This window comes from Echeneis naucrates, chromosome 14 (genome assembly GCF_900963305.1).
Source record: "Echeneis naucrates chromosome 14, fEcheNa1.1, whole genome shotgun sequence".
Classification (NCBI taxonomy): Eukaryota; Metazoa; Chordata; class Actinopteri; order Carangiformes; family Echeneidae; genus Echeneis; species Echeneis naucrates.
In genome coordinates, this window is record NC_042524.1 from 290,421 (window position 1) to 312,500 (window position 22,080).

General features: G+C 48.9%; 3 protein-coding genes across 6 annotated transcripts in view; all 3 read right to left on the reverse strand.

The window, feature by feature from the left end:
* Positions 1–125: 125 nt before the first annotated feature.
* On the reverse strand, positions 126–10,883 carry pcf11 (PCF11 cleavage and polyadenylation factor subunit). Its single transcript, XM_029519518.1, has 17 exons — positions 10,503–10,883; positions 8,339–8,464; positions 7,845–8,027; positions 7,139–7,387; positions 5,585–6,594; positions 5,322–5,496; positions 4,870–5,230; positions 4,060–4,203; positions 2,617–3,902; positions 2,463–2,526; positions 2,256–2,381; positions 2,054–2,174; positions 1,802–1,985; positions 1,569–1,724; positions 1,368–1,460; positions 885–920; positions 126–805 (listed from the first exon to the last, which is right to left on the reverse strand). Exons 1-17 carry the CDS (start codon positions 10,743–10,745, stop codon positions 581–583), a joined length of 4,782 nt encoding a protein of 1,593 aa, XP_029375378.1. The 5' UTR covers positions 10,746–10,883; the 3' UTR covers positions 126–580.
* Positions 10,884–13,899: 3,016 nt separating this feature from the next.
* On the reverse strand, positions 13,900–19,119 carry ncbp3 (nuclear cap binding subunit 3). 2 transcript variants are annotated; one of them, XM_029520169.1, is made up of 13 exons: positions 18,924–19,119; positions 18,198–18,263; positions 17,998–18,103; positions 17,773–17,898; positions 17,587–17,697; positions 17,350–17,498; positions 17,156–17,264; positions 16,655–16,754; positions 16,438–16,547; positions 15,977–16,286; positions 15,679–15,828; positions 15,422–15,604; positions 13,901–15,323 (listed from the first exon to the last, which is right to left on the reverse strand). In XM_029520169.1, exons 1-12 carry the CDS (start codon positions 19,089–19,091, stop codon positions 15,433–15,435), a joined length of 1,677 nt encoding a protein of 558 aa, XP_029376029.1. In that variant the 5' UTR covers positions 19,092–19,119; the 3' UTR covers positions 13,901–15,323; positions 15,422–15,432. The 2 variants fall into 2 exon arrangements, with proteins under 2 accessions (XP_029376028.1, XP_029376029.1); XM_029520168.1 differs by having other exon boundaries at positions 13,900–15,323; positions 17,587–17,898.
* Positions 19,120–19,517: 398 nt separating this feature from the next.
* Positions 19,518–22,080, reverse strand: part of LOC115053922 (rap1 GTPase-activating protein 2-like) — a 10,487-nt gene continuing 7,924 nt past the window's right edge. For 2 of the 3 annotated variants that reach the window (XM_029518814.1, XM_029518813.1), the window contains exons 12-22: positions 21,796–21,925; positions 21,561–21,716; positions 21,408–21,479; positions 21,250–21,336; positions 21,017–21,163; positions 20,848–20,952; positions 20,675–20,766; positions 20,498–20,602; positions 20,175–20,386; positions 20,007–20,071; positions 19,518–19,884 (exon numbers count right to left, since the gene is read on the reverse strand). In XM_029518814.1, coding sequence (XP_029374674.1) covers positions 19,873–19,884; positions 20,007–20,071; positions 20,175–20,386; positions 20,498–20,602; positions 20,675–20,766; positions 20,848–20,952; positions 21,017–21,163; positions 21,250–21,336; positions 21,408–21,479; positions 21,561–21,716; positions 21,796–21,925 — 1,183 coding nt within the window. In that variant the 3' untranslated portion in view covers positions 19,518–19,872. The remainder of the gene's footprint in view (positions 19,885–20,006; positions 20,072–20,174; positions 20,387–20,497; positions 20,603–20,674; positions 20,767–20,847; positions 20,953–21,016; positions 21,164–21,249; positions 21,337–21,407; positions 21,480–21,560; positions 21,717–21,795; positions 21,926–22,080) is intronic. The other variant, XM_029518815.1, reaches the window with a different exon arrangement.

Consider the following 22,080-nt stretch of genomic DNA (forward strand, 5'->3'; position numbering starts at 1 on the left):
TAAAAAGAAATAGACAAACATGTTAATGACCCAGAAAACAAATTCACACATGCATAGTCCAAATTTCACCATTGAAAGGAAACATTGGAAGGTCAGACCCGGTAAAATGAAAACAGGACTCGACCTTTGAACCCACTCAAACTTTATTGATCATTAAACAAATCGACAAAACTATCAGAGAAAAACCAGCATCGACACAAACGAGTTTCAGACGTTTTATTGAAGGCCAGAGACACAGGAGACGAGACCCCATCCTGGACTGGGAAGAGTCTTCATTCTTACCTGCAACTACCAATCAATGAAACAACCAATAACCAATCAATAACCAATCAAGTATGTACAGACTGTGACAGCAGCTGTGACTGTTACACGTTGATACCAAAAATACTTTAATTTATAAATTAAATCATTTACAGCTTCGAGCCGAACCAACAAATTCAGTTCAGACCTGAAATGGTCGACACAATCCAAATACGAAAATGTATTGAAGGTGGCGTTGCTGAGGACCCCGCCTCGCACGCTAAAAAACACCTTTCCCTCCAAAACAGGAAAAGTGACCAAAGCAGAGCAGCAGCGGTGGCTATGCTTTACTTTCCTCTGATTGCACATCATCAGTTAAAACCTTAGGCTCCTCCTCTTTTTTCACCACAGGAACCTCGGCAGCTGCAGATTCCACTTCCAGTTTGACTGAGGTGGCGGCAGCACAGGAAGTGCTCTCCTCCTCCTCCGTCTTAATGAAGGCGCTCAGCGGGTGATCGGTAAGCACCCTGTTGGGCGATGGCGTGACCTCCACATACGATGACGTCTGAGGAGACAAAGTGGCAGCCGTTCAAACTAAAGAAGGTTCAATGACCAGTGAGCAATAATGTGACTCGGGTACTTACGTTCTTATAATCTTCAAAACACGAAGGATGGAAGTTCTGTGGGAAACACAATGTCAGACAGTTTTATCACCACCTCTGTGACATCATCAGAACTGATGACCTGACTCATTTAAAACCGATGCAGACTAAGGTTTGGGATCATTTGGTGATTATATGGCAGTTTTAGTGTTTTAAAAAAAAGTGAAGGAAGTTCTGCAGTAAAAACAAAGTTTAACCTTTTAAAAACCACATTCAGTCTTCTGTTTTTTTTATATCTCATCTTAAGACTCATCTGATTCTGTCCAGTCAGCTCACATTGTGAATGTTTCCTTCTCCAAAGAAAAGTTTCTCTCATGTGTTTGGGTTGTTCCTATCTTTATCTGATCAGGAGTTCTGCTCATTCTTTGGCACATGAAGAGTCGATAAACACAAACAAGTAAAGCAGCAAAGCTTCAGTCACAGTCAGACTTATCTGGAGCTGATGTTGTGTTGCTGTTGTGTTACCTTGTCGTCGACCTTGATGGCGTTCTTCAGGAACCAATCCTCCTCCTCCTCCACCCAGTAGGTCTCAAACGGCTCCTGGCAGATTTCACATGACTGCAGGAGAAAAAAACAAAAAAAAACAAAACAATCATGTCCCTGCTGGGCCACCGTACTTTCACAATGTGTGTCATCGGGCTCCTGATTGGCTGCTTCAGGTCTCACCTCGCCCACTTGGTCCTTTGTGGCTCGGACACTCTGGAACTCCTTTTCCTTTGCTGCGGCTTGGTTCTTCTGGACTTCTTCTTCGTTCTCCTTCTCAAAGAACTGACTCTTTGCTCGATCCTCCAGGTCAGCGATTTCCTCAAACTCAATCCAGTCCTGACACACACCAACAAAATAAGGATTGTCTCCAGCTGTTCTCTGGTCATTTTGTGTATGTGTGTGAGCGTGCTCACCGTCAGGCTGTAGTACCAGCGGCGGTGTGTGATCTTCTTGCTGGCGACCTTCCCAGCGTGGTTCTGTCTGAAGTGCCAGTCCAGATGGTCGGCGTACATGTCGGTCTGGTGGGCGGTGAACCTCATGCTGCACAGACAGCACTGATTCCCAGAATACAGTTTGGTCACCACACTCTCGTAACGCCTGTGGGGGGGGGGGCTCTCAGATCATTGATCGACTGATTGATTGGCTTGTCTCTGGTCTGTACTCACTGTTTCATGTCCTCGATGTTGAAGCTGGTGAGGTCAGGGAAGTCGTCTTCCTCCAATTCCTGTTCCTCCTCCTCCTCTTCCTCGTCCCCCTGTGCAGCTGGTGGAGCAGCAGAGGGAGTTTCTGCAAGAAATCCGTTTTTAAATGTCACATGATGAAAATCAGAAGCACATTTTGAAATCTTAACAGAACCATGCGACTGACCAGTCCCTGCGGTCAGCACAGCGTCAGGCTGCGAGGGTTTGATGATGCCGGTGGAGATGAGCTTGGACAGCAGGTCGTTGACGTCGACCTGACCGAAATGGTTCTCTGCGGGGCCGACCTGTGGAGCTGCAGAGACACCAACAATCATTCGCATCAGTCTGAAGGTCACAGAACAGGAAGAAGGCGTGTTTACTGGGGGAACCTTACTCTGAGCTGTGAAAGGCACAGGGTTCTGAGGCAGGAACGGTTGGTTCAGGTTCATCATGTTCACCTGAAATCAACACATTAACCGTCAACAACACTACAAAAGCAGCAACAACAACAACAACGACAGGCTCCTTTGCAGAGAGCTGTCACTCACCGGCTGTTGCAGGTTGACAGCGGGGGCTGCAGGACTGTAGAAGGAGCCAGGGGCTGGCTGGCTGAAGGCCGGGCCTGGCTGCATGTTGAAGTTTCCGGGCTGGATGTTCTGCTGTGTGGGGAACCCGAGGGGTCCGGAAGAGAACTGTGGGTTTATCTGCTCTGGGAATCGCTGAGGGGCCAAGGCGAAGTTCTGCTGGGGGGCCATGTTTTCATAATGGGGTGTGGCCATCGGTCTAAGGGGTGGCTGCAAGTTGTGTTGAGCAGGAAACCTGGGGGGGCCCTGCTGTCTGGGGGGGCCCTCGTAGTGAGGGTGTGCCCCCTGATGGGGTACATCATACCTGGGACCTGGCTGACTGGGACTGTCGAAGCAACTAGGGCCTTCAAACCTCATGGGGCCCATTTGACTTGAAGGACTGTCGAAACGCATTGGCCGCTGCTGCTGGAAGCCCATCGGTCCAGGACCAGGAGCCATGTTGTTATCAAAGCGTCGCGGTGGGTCAAAGTGTTGCATCGGGCCCTCAAAGTGTCCAGGTCCAGGTCCCACAAACCTCACTGGGTGTTGCTGGCTGATGGGGCCATCAAACCTGCCGGGGCCCTGAGGGTGTCCATCGAACCGCCCCACACCGTCACTAACTCTCATTGAACTGTGAGACATGGGGGGGCCGTCAGGGCCATCAAACCTCTCTGGCATGCTGTGGTGAGGGGGCCCTCCCCCATCAAACCTGCTGGGCCCCTGGGGGTGTGGCCCCTCGAACCGTGACTCATCGTACCATCCCTGGGGATGCGGTCTAAGGGGGCCCATGTGCTCATTACTATCATAGCGAGTGGGGCCATGCCCTCCATCGTGGGGGGGCGTGTGTCCCGGGGAGTTGCTATGCTGGCGGACAGAGGACAGTGGTCCACCACGAGCCGGCGCCTTGAGGATGGATTTCGGGGTGGGGTGAGGAGGGACCGCTTCAAGGTTGACAGGGGTGTCGTCCGAGTGCTCGCTGTTGGGGCTCTCGAAGCGTGGAATTGGACTCATGTCAGCTGATTCCTTCTGGTGCAGAGGTGACAGGCGTTCACGTTCAAATCGAGGGGGTGGGGCCTCCATACTTGCTGGGCTTGGACAGTTCCTGTGGACAACCGTACCAGAGGGAGGGGGCCCCTCCGGTCTCCGAGGGTCAGGGTGTCTGGAGTCAGTCGGGGGGCCGTACCTCCGTGGAGCATCATACCCACTCTTCTGCTCATCACGCTCATTGTATCGTTGGCGCTCTGTCAGCGGTGAGTTCCACTCCCTCTCACCTGCAGACAAACTTCCTGTCAGAGACAATGTCACCTGATAGCTTCTCTAACACCTGACTACTCATGTGCTTTAATGCATGAACGCAATTAAATTGAGACCTGAAGCTGCACTACCTGATGTCTGAAACAAAGACCTCTGTTCCAGTTCTGGACTTACTTGGCTCTCGGGGGTCAGCCAGCCTCCTGAAGCGAAGGCCTGGCAGAGACTTGAGGGCAGGAAACTGTTTGCCGTGGTTGTACTCTTCAATCATAGGACCAATCGGGGGCCTTGCCTCCTCTTGCTCTTTACTCCGCCTCTCACCTATTGGAATCATTAACCACAGACAGCGTCAGTAAGCACATTTACATGACACCTTTTTTATAAAAAAAAAACAAAAAAACACCTGAATTATTACTTTAGTCCGACCAAAACTGGACTTTTAAAGTACATGTAAACACGTTAGCTCGACTGAAATCGAGTTTATAATTGGTCGGACTAACACACCCAAATAAAGCAATTGAAAGTCGATCTGCTTCTGTCTGTACACAGACAGTTGGACTGGAGCTGGAGGAGGTGATCTGCACCAAGCTATGACCCAGAAGTCGAACGGCATATAAAACGCAAACGTAGGCAGTCAGACAAAAGGAGCTGGGTAACTGCTAACACGCTGAACACGACAAAGTCTGGAGCAAAAGTTCATTTTTGGACAGATGCAGAGGTTAACTTTCTAGCTCACTGTTTTTTGTTTTTTTTTTTTATTTAGCAGCGCTGCTGTGGTCTGTGACGTCACAAGTCCATCGGAAGTGGCCCATTACCCACAAGTCGAAAGAGTGCATATCGACAACTATCATAGCTCCCATACATCTATACTGGGACAGTGACAGTGGGACTCACAGGAGGGAAACGCCTCACTTTATGAAGGTCAGGGGTAATCAGGGTTAAATCCAAACTCTCGACACTTTTCCTCCCAAAACACCTTGAGCTCACCTGGTCTGTCCCGTGGCGGCCGACTGTAGTTATGTGACGACTGATGTCCAGTGCTCCGCCCCCCACTTCCCTTCTCACACTGTCCCCCATCCTCATTGGCTTCCAGGCGCTCTTCACCCTCCCATTCTTCTCCAGCCACTCGATGGGTGACCTGCGTCTTCCTCAGCTTAGACTTGTGCTCGTAGTAGGACAGCTCAGCTGGGTCCATGCCATCATGGGGGCGGAGCTGATTGGAGGGGGGCGTGGTCAGCAGCAGTTCTTTCTTGGCCTCTGCCTGGTACTGGAAGAGGTGTTTGATTTGGTGTGCCATGTTCAGGAAGTCATCCTGGGAAATCTCACCGCTCTGCAGGCGCTTACTGGCCTGAAGGGAACAGAGTCAGCTGACTGTCAGCACACAGATTATAGACATTAACTTGCAGAACCACAAAATCTAAAACCATCTTTGGACATACCCTACGGAGGAGGTCCTTCTTGGAGGCAGAATTGAGGACCTCAGGTATCTGTAGGTTGGCGTCCACGCTGAGGCGGTGCTTCGGGGTGCGAGGGGTGGTAGGCCGATTCTGGGTGTTGTAGGGTTTTTGTCTCTGAGGTCCAGACTTCATGTGAGAATCCTCCGACAGCTTCGGGCTGCAGGACACAGATCCAACATGCTCAACAAAAGGGACAGTCTGTGAAACCTGATGAATGTGATCCAGACTCTGGACCTGATACTCACTGCTTGTTGTCCTCCCAGCCGCTTCTCCAGCGATGAGGAGGGTCCTTTGTCTCCTTGCTGCCTCCATCGTGGCCTCGTGGGGAATGGGAGTCTCTGGATTCCGTGTGTCGGTCCTCCATTGACCTCTTTGACCTCCTGCTCTCTGATTGGCTCTTCTTGGGCGTGAGCCGCTCATCGCGGCCAGGCTTCCCATGCTGTGGGTCGTCGGCTCTGACCCGCCGGGTTTTGCCTGCTTTGTGAGAAGGCGATGGGGACAGTGAGCTACTCCGAGTTTGACCCTTTGGAGAGCGGCGGTCTTTCCTCTTGGGGGACGAGGTCGGGGAGCGGGATCTGGAGCGGGTGCGTTTCCTGGCATGCGTGCGGGCATTGCCTGCGTTCTTGAACTCTGCCTTCTCTGACTCATCACGTTCATGTTTGGTCACAGAGCCATTCACCATTTTCCCTTTGTTGAACCTCTGAGGCTCCGCCCCCTGGGGCGTCTCCTCTCTCTCCCTCTTGTCGCTGCACCTCTTCTTCTCCTTCAGTTCGCTGTCTTTGGCCTCTCCGATTTTGTCCTGCGTGCGTTTTCTTAGCCTGGGATCTTTCTTACCATCAGCTGACTTCTGAGGCTCTGCCTCCTGCTTGTTTTTGCTTTGGATGCTTTTGGTCATTGGAGATGGCGACTTGGACTTGGGCTTCTCCTCTGGAGGCCTCTCCTCCTTCCTTGGGATCCTGATCTTCTCTGGCCGAGTGGATTTCTCTGAAAATCGTTTCTCAGGTGTTAAAGTAGGACTTCCTGTTATTGTGGGGATGTCTTTTTTCCCAGCAGACTGTTCTTTGGGCAGGGAGGCAGCTGGCGGGCCGGGACGGTTCAGGCGGGGGTCCCTGATGGACGGTTTGGTGTCAGACTGAGTCTGAGGGGGGATCCAGGGGCGGACCACAGGGGCCGTCTGGGTCAGGGGTTTGGATGCCGTGCTCATTGGAGCTGGAGCAGAGACTGGCGCCAATGTTGGTAACACAAAACCCCCAGCCTGCAGACACACAAACAGCTGTTAGTGTTGTGAGACCAGCAGGTATCTTTTTCTGCCATATGATTAATGAAATCAGAATAAATGTGCACCAAAAATGGCCCGGTGTGATGTTGGCATGTAACTGTATGAAACATTTTCTATGCATGAGGGTGATGATCAATGAGTTCTGTTCATTCTTTTAAGCAGCAATGATTGGAGAAGATGTAGAGACACAAGTTTAGATGTCAATTAAAATGGAGGATGGAAGGGGCCCATCACGAATCAAGGCAGTTAGATCGAGGTGATTCTTTAGTTTCAGGAGAAAAACAGACTGCAAACTTCTACACTTCATTTGGCTTAAGTTGGTCAAAATATATAAACTGAAATTTAAAATCAGGATCAGGCAGAATACTGCCCTAAATTTTAAGAATCAAAGTTGGGTTTTCTTAAATCATAATTCAGTACCCAAGCTTTATGATTGATCTTATTGATGATCAGATGAAATGATCATGAGGATAATTTAGTGCCTGGTGATAAACCACACCCCCACCCTGGTTTGTCCTACCAGCTGAGCTCTGGTCTGTTCCAGCTCCAACTCAATCTTTTTTTGTTGGAGCTCCAGAAGCTGTTTCTGTTTGGCCAGCAGCTGCTGCCGAATAAGCTGCTCCTGGGTCAGGCTGGACTGGCTGACAGCTGGGGCCTGCTGCGGAACAGATGTAGTTGCAGGCGGTGAGGCCAGGGCTGGGGATGGAGCCGGAGCCGGAGCCGTGGACGGCTGCGAGGGGGTCGGCTGCGGAGAGGATGCCTCCTCAGACTGGAGGATTGAGGAATAGATAACAGTCAGAAACATCCAGGTGGATGTTTTCAGTGCACCACAGAGGGAGGTCTATATCTGTAGACCACATTGGTCTGAGAGCTGAAGATATTGGTTCTTTACAGACTGCCTCAGCAGGAGACCAGTCAGTAAAAACTCACATCTCCACCTGTTTAATGTGATCACTTTACAAACAAGTTTTTTTTTTTTTTTAAATAAACAGCTGTCTCTGCCTTCAGCACCTGCAGTCGTTTCCCCTTCAAGTTATCTTTTATAACAATTTACAACTTAGATTTTATTTATACTTTCATTACTTATTTTATTCATTTATTGATTTTTAAAACAGACACAAAAGAGAAAACAGGAAGTGAATCTCACTGAACAAACAAACTACATGTGACAGACCAGGACCGAAGCTGCTCCGACATCTGTCTGTGTGTTGGCAGCACATACACACCTGCTTTAGAAACTTGGGGTTGACGTGGATGCTGGCGTTGACAGTGGGGGGCAGCGGCTTGATGGGCCAGGCCGGGTCCACAGAGTTGACCCGGACATCCAGCGCATACAGCTTCTTCAAAGGAAACACATCGTCCCACGTCGAACGCAGCTTGAACAGACTCTTTCTAGTGTTTTCATCCACCTACAAACAGAGGACATGACTTGGTCCACGGCTACATAACTCCAACACTCAGCAACATCACAGTACAGATGTTCAAAAGTTATATCTACCAGCAGTACAGCTTTTAATTATGGTTTCACATTTTAACAGTAATTCTGTAACCCCCCTCCACACTTTATTAACAGGACTATGTTAGGGCAGTGAATTCACAGGAGCAGAGAGCAAGCGACTACACAGAGGAAGCAAGCAACACAAACGGGAGGGAAGTGGGCCACTACGACTGCCAGTGATTAACGTTTAACAAAGCTGAACAGCAGCAAAGAGAACTGTACCTTTTCAAAGACACATATAAATGAAGTGATTAGGTTTTTAGCAAACACTGCAAGGTATTCTCCTCCAACATTCTTCACTATGGAATCCACTAAGTACAAAACTGGAAGCTTCTCGGTGGGTGGGGCCTGGAGCAATAGAGAACTCAACAAGTTTAGAAAACAACAGGGGTTAAAGCAACATTTCAGAACAAATGCTCAAAATACAACAGGATTTGTAACATGTGGGCCAACAACGTGCCCCCCCCCCCCCCCCCCGCCAAGTCAAAGACTTTAGTTAAGAATGGAGAAAATATTTCACAATGTCCAGAGTGGGGGAAGGAAGAGAAAAAAAAAAAAACTCAAAAATGGAGGAAAACCGCTCCAATAAGATCCTCAAATGATGCCACAGATTAATCAAAAAAAAGAAATTATCCAAAAACAAAACATTAGAAAGTCGTCTTCAGAACTACAGTCAGATGAGTAAAGTTGGATCTCAGGATGGATCCTTCTCCGGAGTAGGGGGGAAAAATAAGTCCACGATGCACTGACTTAAAAAGTAGGCGTCAAGTCCTCTGGAACCATTTACCTCCAAAGAGGGTCTGTCCTTAGACCACTCTTTGTACATTACCACGATGACACAGCCAGTTTCACTCCACACCCAGTGAGCGTCTTTCACCCACTCCAGAGTTTTACCCCTCAAGAGCTGTTTAAAACTCTGATAACCCATGAGGAGATTGGACAAATAATTTTTCTTGTTAAGAAGTTGCAGACTTGAGGTTAAACGCCACACACCCGTGCAGACGCTTGTTATCGATCTATGCAGCATCAACTGAGTGAACAATGTTTGCACAACCAGTCCGAACAGGCAGAGTCAGGCTCAGCCGTGTCAGTAAGTGGAAACCAGAGTCATACCAATAAATTACACTGGGAAATAAAAAATGACAAAAAGCACATTTCACATTTTTTATTATAACATTTTTACCATTCATGACATTTCAGTAATTCAAGATTCACTAGTGAATTAATGCAGAGAAACTGTTATCTAATCTGATCAGCCTTCAAGTGACCTCCCACCAGTCACTTGGTGTTAAAACGCAAACACTGACTAGAAGTAACTGAGGCAAGCTGCTGACTGGAAACCTTTTCTCTAAGGGTGGGTGGGGGGGCTTGAGAAACCCAGTCTGCTGTGGTTAAAAAAAATTAAATTAAAAAAAATATCAACCCCACTGAATCTATGAACCAATAGATTAGACGGCAAAGCATTTGGAAGAACACAGATGTGATCCGGCCTCAATCAGCAGGTATAAATAACTGATTGCAGTGGTCGGTGATTAACAGCCAAAATATTACCAATGGCTGGTCTAAATCCACCATAACTCAACTGATTCTTCGCCTTCCTGAGCTCATTGTTGATTTCTACATTCACATTAAATAATCTAAGATCTTTGTGTTCTGTGATCTCCTTGCTTGTCCACTGTTTCTATTAAAGGCTCAAATTTAAATTCTCTCTTAAAGTTTAAAACCATCTCAACGTAGTTTCACCTAGTCACAAAAGGTCAGCCAACCAATCACAAAAGAAGAGCTGAGCCAATCAGGATCTTTGATGGTGGCTCACCTGCTGATTGTTAGTGACATCCAGTTACTAACCATAACTGAGTTAATTATAATCCCATATTGTGCTCTACTTCTTTCCTTCTTTAAAAATCAATTCTCTCTAGTCTGTGTTTCTATTAACTGGCCTTTTCAAAGTTCTGACTTATCAGACACTTTGAAACTTTTTAAACAACTACAGATCCACCTCAACGGCTTTCAGTTCCAATAAACAGTTGGTCAACTCCCTCAGAGGCTTCTTTAAAAGTCAGAGCCTTTCAGCTGTTTATAACTGACCTCACTAACTGCGGAAACAGTCTCAGTTATTTTATTATAACTAACTAACTGCGGGAACAGTCAGTTATTTTATTATAACTAACTAACTGCGGGAACAGTCAGTTATTTTATTATAACTAACTAACTGCGGGAACATTCTCAGTTATTTTATGGCGGATTTCAGCCCGACTCGAGCTGTCTGAGGACCAGGGCGACATGTCGTCACGCTGGCCGCCATGTTAGCACGTCGTCGCACGGGGCCTGCTACATACACCACATAAAGCATCTGAAATTGAAAGTATTCTATATTCATAAAAACCTTGCTGATTTGAGCTTCAATAATTGCGACGATATCCTTGGCGAAGTTGAGGTTTTCCTCGGCCAGGATGGTCAGCATGTTGATGTGCGGCTTGCTGTTGAAAGTCAGGTCTTCCAGAGAGGACTGGTACTCCCGACAGGCGTCTTCCCTCGCCGCGGTGTCGTCCATCTTTGAGCCGAGTGACGCGGGGAAAGCTAGGCCAGCCTTATCGATACCAGCACCATGGATCAACAGGCAGTCCATCAAAACATGGATCTAACGGTTCTTCCCCGGTTCGGGAGAAAATACGCCGCTTTCGGGGTTTATTTGGGCCACCGCCTGTCGCGCTTCTCTGTGCGTTTCTTTCCAACGACAAGAAGATGGCGACTGTTACTGGAGGCCTCACACGTCACGGGGGCTTTTATACCGTAGGTGACGTCAACGAAGTTTCATTGGCTCCCTTTAGGCACCGGGGCTGGGGCCGTAGTTTTGATTGGCCCGATGGAATAACAGCCACATAAGATAGCCAATCAGATTGAAGTAGGATGATCTCGTTCTTACATAATAACCGTCACAACCCAGAAACGATTATCCAACAAAAACACGAGGCCGAAGGTCGAAGAACCACAGAGGGAGAACCACGGAGGAAGAACCACAGAGGAAGAACCACAGAGGGAGAACCACAGAGGAAGAACCACAGAGGGAGAACCACAGAGGGAGAACCACGGAGGGAGAACCACGGAGGGAGAACCACAGAGGAAGAACAGACAGAGGAAGAACCACGGAGGAAGAACCACAGAGGAAGAACCACAGAGGGAGAACCACGGAGGAAGAACCACAGAGGAAGAACAGACAGAGGGAGAACAGACAGAGGAAGAACCAGAGGGAGAACCACAGAGGGAGAACCACAGAGGAAGAACCACGGAGGAAGAACCACAGAGGAAGAACCACGGAGGGAGAACCACGGAGGAAGAACCACAGAGGAAGAACCACAGAGGAAGAACCACAGAGGGAGAACCACGGAGGGAGAACCACGGAGGGAGAACCACAGAGGAAGAACCACGGAGGGAGAACCACAGAGGAAGAACCACGGAGGAAGAACCACGGAGGAAGAACAGACAGAGGAAGAACCACAGAGGAAGAACCACGGAGGAAGAACCACAGAGGAAGAACCACGGAGGGAGAACCACAGAGGGAGAACCACGGAGGAAGAACCACAGAGGAAGAACCACGGAGGAAGAACCACAGAGGAAGAACAGACAGAGGAAGAACAGACAGAGGGAGAACCACGGAGGAAGAACCACGGAGGAAGAACCACAGAGGAAGAACAGACAGAGGAAGAACAGACAGGGGGAGAACAGACAGAGGAAGAACCAGAGGGAGAACCACAGAGGGAGAACCAGAGGAAGAACAGACAGAGGGAGAACCACACAGGGAGAAGAGACAGAGGAAGAACCACAGAGGAAGAACAGACAGAGGAAGAACCACAGAGGAAGAACCACAGAGGGAGAACAGACAGAGGAAGAACCACAGAGGGAGAACAGACAGAGGAAGAACCACAGAGGAAGAACAGACAGAGGAAGAACCACAGAGGAAGAACCACAGAGGGAGAACAGACAGAGGGAGAACCAGAGGGAGAACCACAGAGGGAGAACCAGAGGAAGAACCACAGAGGGAGAACCATATTTAAGTCTATGGGAAAATGTCCCCCCTCCTCTTCAATAAAAGTTTTCCTGATGAGTTTATGGTCTCAGTCTGAAATACAACATGATGTTCATTTTTTAAATGATTCTAGATCAAGTCCAGGTTCTATATAAATCCAGTGAAGTCCACAGAGAAACCCTCACAGTCCACATTCAGAAGCTGAACTTTAAAACCACCTGTCTGGACTTCTGGCCCATTGTGATGTCACAACAAAGCAGTCACTGCCATCAGCCAATTCCAGGCCCCTCCAAATTGGATTTACCTTTCAAACTGACAAACTTATTGTTTGGGAAAACAGTCAGCCAATCACGAGAGGATCTGCGCCTCACTCTGTATAATCGCTCTTTTCATTTTTCAAAGGGTATATTGGAGGTTACAATTTTTTAGATGTATATATGTATATATAATTTAGATGTATATATAATCTTGTCTAAAAAATACTATTTGGTAAAATTATTGGTCTGAAATTTGCAAGACATGAGTGCAAATTTAGTCCAAAAAGTGAGTTTTGAACCAAGCCTCTAAAAACGCTGTTTTTTCACCACCATGTCACTTGACGTAGGCAGAGGAAGCTATATGCTAGGCTCTGCCATCACTACTGTTTGTATTGCAGTCATTTATCACTATCAATTATTGTGTTTGTGGAGGTTGCACAAACTCCACCCTGTCAGGACATTGAGTCCACAGGTTTCCTAACAGGAAAGAAAAACGCTGCTATCCTCCGGGCCTGGGTGTGTTTTGTGCAGCTGAAGAGACTTTGCAGCTGCATCAGCTACGACCAACGACCTTTTGGACTGGAGGATTATCAACCAAGCGATTTGATGGAGTTCAACATGGGATGCTGAAGCAGACCAGGTGCGGTGCCTTACAGCTTCACAAATCTGCTGAACATCCAGCATTATTATGTACTTTATTATCCTAGTTCAACATGTAAGTAATAAAGAGAGTAACTAAGAGAAACTAAATAGCAGAATGAATTATTTCTGCCAGCCTGGAGAGGTCCATCCTCCTGCCTAAAACACGGAGGGATTCAGACAGCATCAAATCCCGGGTGCTGTGTGAAGCACTGCACTTGGAGCCTGGGGGGGACATTCTTCACTCAGGCCCAGGAGGGATCTACCTCCCTGCAGCACAGGCTCTCCTCGGCTGTGGTCATGGCCTCACATTTCCCACACAAGCACCAAACAAACAAAATGTGGATCACTAGAGTGTTTCTCTTCTGCAGCAGGAGTACAGCACTACACCTCGTAGTGTTGACGGATATTGCGAGTATGAGACACTTCGTCAAGATCATTAATTCTGATTATTTGTAAGTGTCAATACTCCTGCCTGTAATATCATTAATGAACATTAATCATTTTGCTATTGCCTGACATATGATGGCAATCTGTGCAATATCATGACGTGAAGACAGACACCACCTGCCCTGCTCTTCTCTGACCATCTCCTCTCCGCTCTCTGGGCCAGATAATAGGCTCATAGTTTTCGGGCTGCGGTCTGTTATGCATGTAATTACACATTTAACGTTTCTTCTGTCTCCAAGCTGAGGTTGGGATCCATTGTTTTCCTATTGCCCAGGCTGACTGCTCTCCTTCTGCCTATGTCACTTCCGCTTTAGCTTTTTCAGATGCGGAAGTAAAATTTTCTCACAAAAACAACTCTAGAAACCTAATTCAAGTATTTACCAATATATTTTGAAGAAAAAAAAGTTCCTATATTATTTCTAAACATCGATCCAACGTACCTGCAATATGCCCTTTAAATCCTGAATTACAAGCCAAAGAAAACTAACATCAGCTGCAGCTTTTAATTCAAAGATTATCTGGTGCTTACTGCCTCTTCATTTTTTATATTCACAGTTCTCTGTGGTAAAATTTCTGTCAAATCATTCAGACCTGACAGTGCTGTAAAATAAACCATGAGCCAACATTTTAATAATTATTTAAATCCATAACCAGCAAAGTGACGTCGCTGATCAGACGACAGTCACTGTGGCCCCAAAACAAGAAACCATGTGACACAAATTATGTGACTGGAGTCAAACTGCACAAAGTACAATACAGTGTTTACACTCACACTGATCTGTCAGTAAAACATGGACGATGCTCAATAACACACATATGAAGATGATTAAAAAAAAAAAAAAAAAATTAAGAAACTGTTCCACATTTCCGACTATCCTGTGTGTTGATGTCACCCCCCCGTCATCCACAGTGACATGGCGTAAAAAAAAAAAAAAAATTGTGACAAAGGCTTTGTACTGGCCACGCCCACACATTCGCACTGAGGAATGGTCTATCGGGGTGGGTGGCGACATCGCCATGGTGACGCCGGAATGATTGATGAGACCGAGCAGGTGAACTGGTGAGAGGGGACACCCATGATGCTTTGCTGTTAAATGTGGACAGAGAGCAGGGCCAGATCAGGAGACGGTGGACTCCTGGACACAGATCTGTGACAGACAGATGTGAGGACCTGATCCTCTTCAGCTGTTGGACCCAGAATTATAAGTCCTTGTTCAAGTCTACTGAGCTGATACTAATTAAATTAAACTGACCAGAGATCAGCTGATGGACTTGTTGAGTTCAGATACACAAACCGACATCAGGAACCTGGTGCAAGATCAGGAACATAAATCGAGTCAAGTAAAACAGATCAGTGGGGTCAATCTGGTTTCAGATTCAACATTAAAGGCTGAATTGGATCAGGGAAAAACACCATCAGAACCTGCCAACAGTGTTTACAAGGCCAGGGGCCCTGACACCTTCACATCTCTATGTGACGTGGAGGTTTCCTTCCTCCTTGGTTGGTTTCAGGCATCAGACTCTTCGCTGCTGTCGCGGCTGATCTCGATCTGCAGCGACGGCAGATTGTCCAGCCGACTTTTCTTCATTTTGTGGGACTGACGCTCAAGTTTTTGTTTGATCATGGCGCCCCACATCCTCTGCAGCATTGAGTCATCTTCCTCTCCATCCTCCTCCACTCCCTCGTCGCCGTCGCCTCGTCTCCTCCTGCTGTCGCCGTCACTTCGACCTGATGAGGATGAAGAGAAGAGGCCTGACGAGCGGCTACTCGGTCTGTGGTCTCGGCGCCCGGAGGTGTTGTCATCAGCGGAGCCAAGTCTGCTCCACAGGCCACCTATGGATGGGGGCGGGGTTTCAACAACAAACACACAAACATTAGCGCTGTGATGTTTCATCAGCCACTGAAATCACACAGGATCTGTTGGCTCATACTTGTCTTTCTGTCATTGGATGTGTTGGAGAAGAGGCTTCTGCTGTCTTGACTGGCCATGCCTATTCTGCGATGAACGTCTCTGATTGGCTCTCTGACTGGGGGCATCTCTCTGGGCGCTGAGGGGGAGGGGGAGCGTTGTCTGTCTGGGGAGTAGCGTCTCTTCCCCAGTCTTTGACGTACATCTGCAAACAGAGAGAGCAGCGAGGTCAGATATGTTCAGGGACACTCAGAGAATCCAGCGTCAGTTAAACTAGACCTGTCTTGCTGCCTCCGGTCCCTGGGGGGGGGGGGTCTGTGTTGGGACAGGCCCTGTCTCTTCTCTTCCAGCAGCTGCCGCACGTCTGTCACCTTGGGGGGCGATACGGATTTGGTCCTGCTCTGTGATCCAGACCCCCCGATCCGGTTCCTGCTCTCAAGACAAAACAGAAAATCAGGAACACAGACTGAGAACCTCCAGGTCCAGGTCTAGACTCAGACTCACCAGGACCTGCAGATCCTCCACAGAACCGAAACTGGTAAACTGCTCGGTGTGGAAACATGGATTGGACTCTGACCTGATGCTCTTCAAGTGAGTCTCCAGCTCGTCAGCGTACATTGTCATCTTTTTGCTCTTCTTTGGTGACGGTGTGGAGATCATCTTCAGCTCCAGGTCATAGTCCATCTCGTCTGACTCTGACCAGGGCGATGGCGAACGCGCCGCCCGGCTATGAAGCCCCACCCCCGCTGATCGCAAGCCACCGCCGCCTCTTTCCCCTCGCTCCTTATACTCCACCACCCTGTCGTCAGAGTCCATGTCCTCATCACCGTCCTCCTCCTCCTCCTCCTCCTCCTTAATGGGCTCCTCAGGCAGGTTGACCAGGTCAGCTGGGGGGGATGATATTAATTTCCATCATTTCCTTTTATAGAGGAAGATTAATAATGTGAATCCAGCTCATCTGATGACATCAACTATTTTAGTATAGTCCTGAATTCGTCCTGACCCTGGTCCAGACCAGCATCATAATGGTGTTTTTACCGGAGTGGCGGTGTGTGTACGGCGGCGTGTGTCCCATGCTGTCTCCGATCAGAGGCTTCTTGCTCTTGATTACGTCGCGCTGGATCCTGCGGTTGTGATACCTCCTCTTCCTGAACGCAGAACACAGGAAGGCAAGACAGGAAGTGACATCAGAGAACAAATAAACGGTGGACAGGCGAGTTTCAAATAAAGTACTGAGTCAGTAATTGAGTCTGACCAGGAATTGCTAAGGATCCCCTTCATGCCTCCGTAGTTTGGGTTCCCGTATTTCATGTAGTACCGACTGCGGCGAGCGGCACCCGGCTCCTTCTTATCATCTGCACACAAACACATCAATTCATTAACAAACAGGATGCAATGATGGAACCAGTTTCCTGTTTCCTTCCTCAGCACACAAGAAGTGTCTCCTCCTCCAATCATCATCTTTTTCTTGTCTTTCTATCCATTCATCTTTGATAGTGACATCTAGAGTCACATCTCCACATCGGACACTCCTATTGGCTCCGGCGGGTGATGTCACAGCCAACCAGAGAGTCTCTGGATCAGTCCTGAATGTTTATTTGTTGTGTTTGTCCATTGTGTTGACAGAATAAAGACAATCAGATATTTTGATCTGATTTTTCATTATAACTGCTCCAAAGAATGAGCAGAACTCCTGATCAGATAAAGATAGGAACTTCAGATCAGCTCGAGAACAATTCAAACGTGTGTGTGTGACCTTGTGTGGCAAAGCGTAGGAGGAGTTTGTTTCCTTTGAATGGTTTGATTGCTGGCCGCAGGTCATTCCTCAGCAGAGATTCTCTCTCTGAACGTGACAGGTCATCCACCTGAGACACACAGAGACACACAGCTGATGATGCGATCACTGATCAATAACCCTGACCTGTCTCTGGTCAGTCCTCTCTACTCTACCTGTCCAACCTGCTCCTTCGCTTTCTGCTCCCCTTCTCCATCACTGTCTCTCCTCTCAACACCCTCACCACTCTTCTTGACTGTTTCCTCCTCGTCCTCGTCGACCTCACCCTCTTCTTCCTCCTCGTCTGACCCCTGACCCTGCCGACCTGTTAAGTGTGAACTAGGCGTCAGTTTGTCCCTTTGACAGACTGCTGACTGTTGTTGTGTTCACATGCTGACCTTTGCTCTGCTCACCTGGCTGACTGGTGTTCACCGTCTCTGTGTTAAGAGCGTCTGGGTCAGGCATGCGGCTGGTGTTGATGAGTGCTCTGATGGATGTGTCATCATCCAGCCAAACCACATTACCTACGAAAGAGCACAGAGGGTCACCAGACTGACAACTGACCTGTGTGTCTCTGTGTGCATCTGTGTGCGTCTCACAGGACGTGTCGTCGATCCACTCGATGTGTGCTGGTGGATATTCTTTGAAGTAGCCAAAGACGTCTTGGGTGCTCATGTCGTCGACCCCCATCACATGAACCGCCTCCATGCGCAGTCTGGGGATGGCTGAGCACCACAGAAGAACACCACAGCTTAAACAAACACACGGCTGACACCTGGAAACAGTTTCCGTGGTAACCAGCTCACGGCCAAGACACCCCTCACCTTTCTTCATGGCGTCTTTATCCAGAAAGACATTCCTCTGTCCAACACTCTCCTCGCCGTGGAAATGGAAACGTCTTGCTCGTTTCTCTTTCTTTTCTATCGCCTCCTGAGAATCAAACACACACCTGTGACACACTGCTAACACCTGTGCGTGTGTGCGTGTCACCAGTGACTGTTGTTGTTGATCTTCAGTGTCAAACCTTTGAGTTGACATCGATCCCAGTGATGAAGGCTCCGGCTTTGTTCTCGTATCGTCGACTGGTATCCTGAAAAAAACCAAACCCAACAACTCAGACACATCATACAGAGACACAGTGAGACAATCCTCGGTCAGAGCTCAGGGAGACTGAATTCAAAACTGGGTTTTAATTTGAGGTTTGACGTAAAAGTACATCTGTTTTAACTGACTTCCTGATGAGACATCTGCTGACAACTCTAAACTGTCTCAGAGCAGCAGGTCGGTCCACATCAGTATCCATTACAACATCTTTTTATTATAGCGATGCAGTTGTTGTTGTCGTCATACACACTTCAGTAGGAGGCCGCTGTCTCACAAATGTGTCCAGAGGCAGGATCATTATATTGATTTAATGACGTTACAAACAAGGACGAACTGATCGTTGATCGTGTTTGTATCAGAAACTATAATTGGGTCCAACCGGATCCACATTTAGGCGCTAAAATCATGAAATGTCAATTTTTCTGGCGGGACTTTGGCGACTCCAAACCACCGGAGCGCGTGAGCCGCCGCAACAAGTGAGCGAACAAACAGAAGGTCAAACTCCGGAGGTGGACCCGAAGGCCCAGAGAGGGGCCGGGCCGGAGCTCACAACCACCCTCCCCCCCCCCCCGAGCCGGAAGGCCAAGTTCCCCACACCGACAGCTCCGGCGGTCCCTGGTCTGACGGGGCCTAGACCGGGACTTACCGGCACCAGCTCCTTCAGGCAGCGGCTGACGGAAACGTCCTCTGCCTCCAACTCTCCCTCCTCCACCTCCATCGGTTCGGCCTCCCGGGCCTCTCTGTCCGAGTCCGAGTCCGAGTCCGAGCCGCTGTCAGACCTCACCGACACCCGTAAACTGCGCACGGCCGCCATGACGATACGAACAACGGCTGCTGCTGCCGCCCGCACCGGGGCGTCTTCTTCGGTGGCGGAGGACCGTAGCTCTGGAGCGGCAGCGCCACCTGGTGGGGGGGAGGGGGACCGATACGGCGTCTAATGACGTCATAATGATGCAATAATAACGACCGATTATCATTTCAACGTTTATGATTCCCCTTTTTATCTGGATGGTTGTTTGTGTGTCTGGGCTCTGTAGAGTTGTGATTGACTGACTTTCTGGCTGTTCACTCAGACGAGAACATGGAACCTTCACACAGAAAGAATATATATAAATTGTGCTGGAGCTGTAGAAGAGACATATTCACCTTTCCCTCAGTGTGTGTGTCTGACTATTACAATACAACACACACACAGAACCCAGTGAAACAGTCAAACACTTTATGACATCAGATTGTTTTATGTCAGAATCACATTGAATATAAATGCAGACATCTTTGTGTTTATGCTACTTCCTCTCCCTCACTATCCACTTTCAAAATAAATTATTAGTGTAATCATGCAACAAATCTGACACAGAGAAAGAGATTAACAACTGGAGTGAGCGAGACGAGGGACAGTTGGTGCTTTCAGTGCAGTTACAGATGACTCTGGTTCCTGATCATCATCCACAGAGGACAACCTGTCAGCTCAGTGTGGGTGTGGCCTGGACCTGGGACAGGTCAGACAGGCTGTAGGATGTGTGTAAACGGTCCAACACCCGTCCAGCACATGTCCACCGTCATCGTGGACATACCTGCACTGATGTCCTCTGGCTTTAATGTCCCTGCTGACACAGACAAGAGTGAGACAGCAGGATGTGACAGGAAGATATGAAGAAACCTTCTAAAAAGGCCCAGATCACCATGAAGACCTGGACCTAGTAGAAAGCAGCATTAAATGGAGACTTACTGCAGCAGAGTGACTCAGCCTGTCGAAGCGAAACCTGGACCTGGGGGAGTTTTTATTCTTCAGGTCTGGAAGTCAACAGAGACCGAGACAGGTGAGACACTGTGCGGTCTATAGAATGTTACAGGTGAGACACTCTGTGGATGGTAGAGTGAGACAGGTGAGACACACCTGTGGGGCTGTGAGAGATGACCAGTGGACTTGAACTTTGACCTTCAACTGCCACAGCCTGAGACAGAGACAGAGACAGAGTTTGACCATGTTGTGGTGAGTGTTGGACTTTGAGTCGTCTCTCATGCTGACTGTCCTCAGCTGAGACGCTGAAGCTACAGCTGCTCGATGTTGATCTGGAGATCTTCCTGTTTTCCTTCTTCAGGTGGAGCCTGCAGGTCAGGAAAGGGGGTGGGGCTAGGGTGTGACTGACAGACTGTAGCTCACACCTCCTCTGCTCCACATTCTCCTGGTTGGACCTTAAATCGTGTCTTTGGACTCACCTATCCCATTGTCCCGCCTCTGGGGAGCCGGGATTGGATGGCAACTCTGACCTCAACTCCAGGGGTGGCTGGCAGCTGTCGAAGCTGCGCTGTTCGCCAGGAATGCTGTGGGGGGAGGGACATGGGTCACATGACGCAGCAGCTGAAAGCCAGGCTCAGTGTTTGATTCCTAGTCACCTTCTTTGGTTGTGTTTCTCTGTCTGACTGTCGACACTTAGCAGACGTGGAAACAGCCCTGAACGCCTCTTCACCGGAGACCGGACGCTGCACTAAAACACACAAACACACCTGATGTCAACACAGAATGGCCATGAGGCCATGACAGACTGACTGCTGGAACTTCAGCTCACCTCAGCGTTGATGTGTGCCAACCCCCCCCCACTCAGGCTGGTGGGCAGCCCTGGCCCACCCCATGACATGGTCTCCATGGAGATGCTCCGCCCTCGCATTGCCCTCTGAGATAGATGAGACAGTTAGAAACACACACACACACAAACACACACACACAGACTCCCTCACCTTGATGGACTCCAGCAGTCCTCCGTGGGCATGTCCATTCTCCCCTCGCCCCTCCTCTTCCAGACCTGATGTCAATCCCAGCATGCTCTGGGAGCGTCTGTGCAGCTCGTCATAGAGGCTGTCCAGCAGTGCCGCTCGGGTCCGCTCCTACACAAACGCACTCAGCGTCAGAGTGACTCTGCAGCTGGACCTCGGTCTCCTTTATGGACCATGTGGTTCAGGTCCACTCTCACCTCCAGCCGGGCGAAGCGGTCACTCTTGTAGCAGGCCAGCTCTGCGTTGATCAGCTTGGTGAGGAGGAACTCCCTGAACCTATGACCCTGAACACAACACAGAGGATCAGATCCTGAACTGCTTCAGGTCCAGGTCCGCCAGCTCCGGTCTGACCCACCTTCTTAAAGATGGCGGGGTTAGGAAGAGGCGGTCCAAATGGGGGAACGTCCTCTCGTGCTGTGACAGACACCTGTCAATCAAACGGAGTCATGATGTCAAACGTCCTTTAGAAGTGACTTTGACAGTGATGTCTCTGTGATGTCAGCCGTACCTTGTAGGCGGTGCTTTCGGAGCACGGCTCCTCCACCTGCACCAAGACGAAGGCGTGCAGGAAGTTGGAGGCAATCATGTCAGGGACAAAGGGCGTCGCCTCTTCTTGAAAAACAACTGCCACGATGTCATTTCCTATGTGACGTTTCCTCTGCAGCTGAAGGAGAGCTGACTGACACCACTGACATCATGTCGTGTCCTAGCATTGTGTGACAGTTTTGTCTGCTGTTGTCTACCTGTTGTGTGTCTCCCTCAGTGAAGGGCAGCTTGGTGGAGACGTGGAACATGACCTCCTGCTGTTGGTGGACGGTGTAAACAGACTGAGTGCCCGTCTGACCGTGACAGACATCCAGACCCCCCCGAAACCTGAACAGGAGGACGCTCATGTTAAACCTCAAAATAGCCTGAACCTGATCCTGGTCCTGATCCTGGACTTCAACAGACCCAGAGAAGTCTGCTGAGACCAGGATCAGAGACTGGTGGGCGTAGTTAGCATTGTTAGCTCTGCCCTGTGTCTGTCC

Coding starts and splice junctions, on each gene's coding strand:
- pcf11 (XM_029519518.1), bottom strand. CDS start 10,745: ATGGACTGCCTGTTGATCCATGGTGCTGGTATCGATAAGGCTGGCCTA. Junction 8,465..10,502: donor TTGAAGCTCAAATCAGCAAG/GTTTTTATGAAT, acceptor CTATTGCTCCAG/GCCCCACCCACCGAGAAGCT. Junction 2,175..2,255: donor TGTGCTGACCGCAGGGACTG/GTCAGTCGCATG, acceptor GATTTCTTGCAG/AAACTCCCTCTGCTGCTCCA.
- ncbp3 (XM_029520168.1), bottom strand. CDS start 19,091: ATGGCGGCCGTGCGCAGTTTACGGGTGTCGGTGAGGTCTGACAGCGGC. Junction 16,755..17,155: donor CCTACGCTTTGCCACACAAG/GTCACACACACA, acceptor GTTTGTGTGCAG/ATGATAAGAAGGAGCCGGGT. Junction 15,605..15,678: donor GACCGGAGGCAGCAAGACAG/GTCTAGTTTAAC, acceptor CTCTGTTTGCAG/ATGTACGTCAAAGACTGGGG.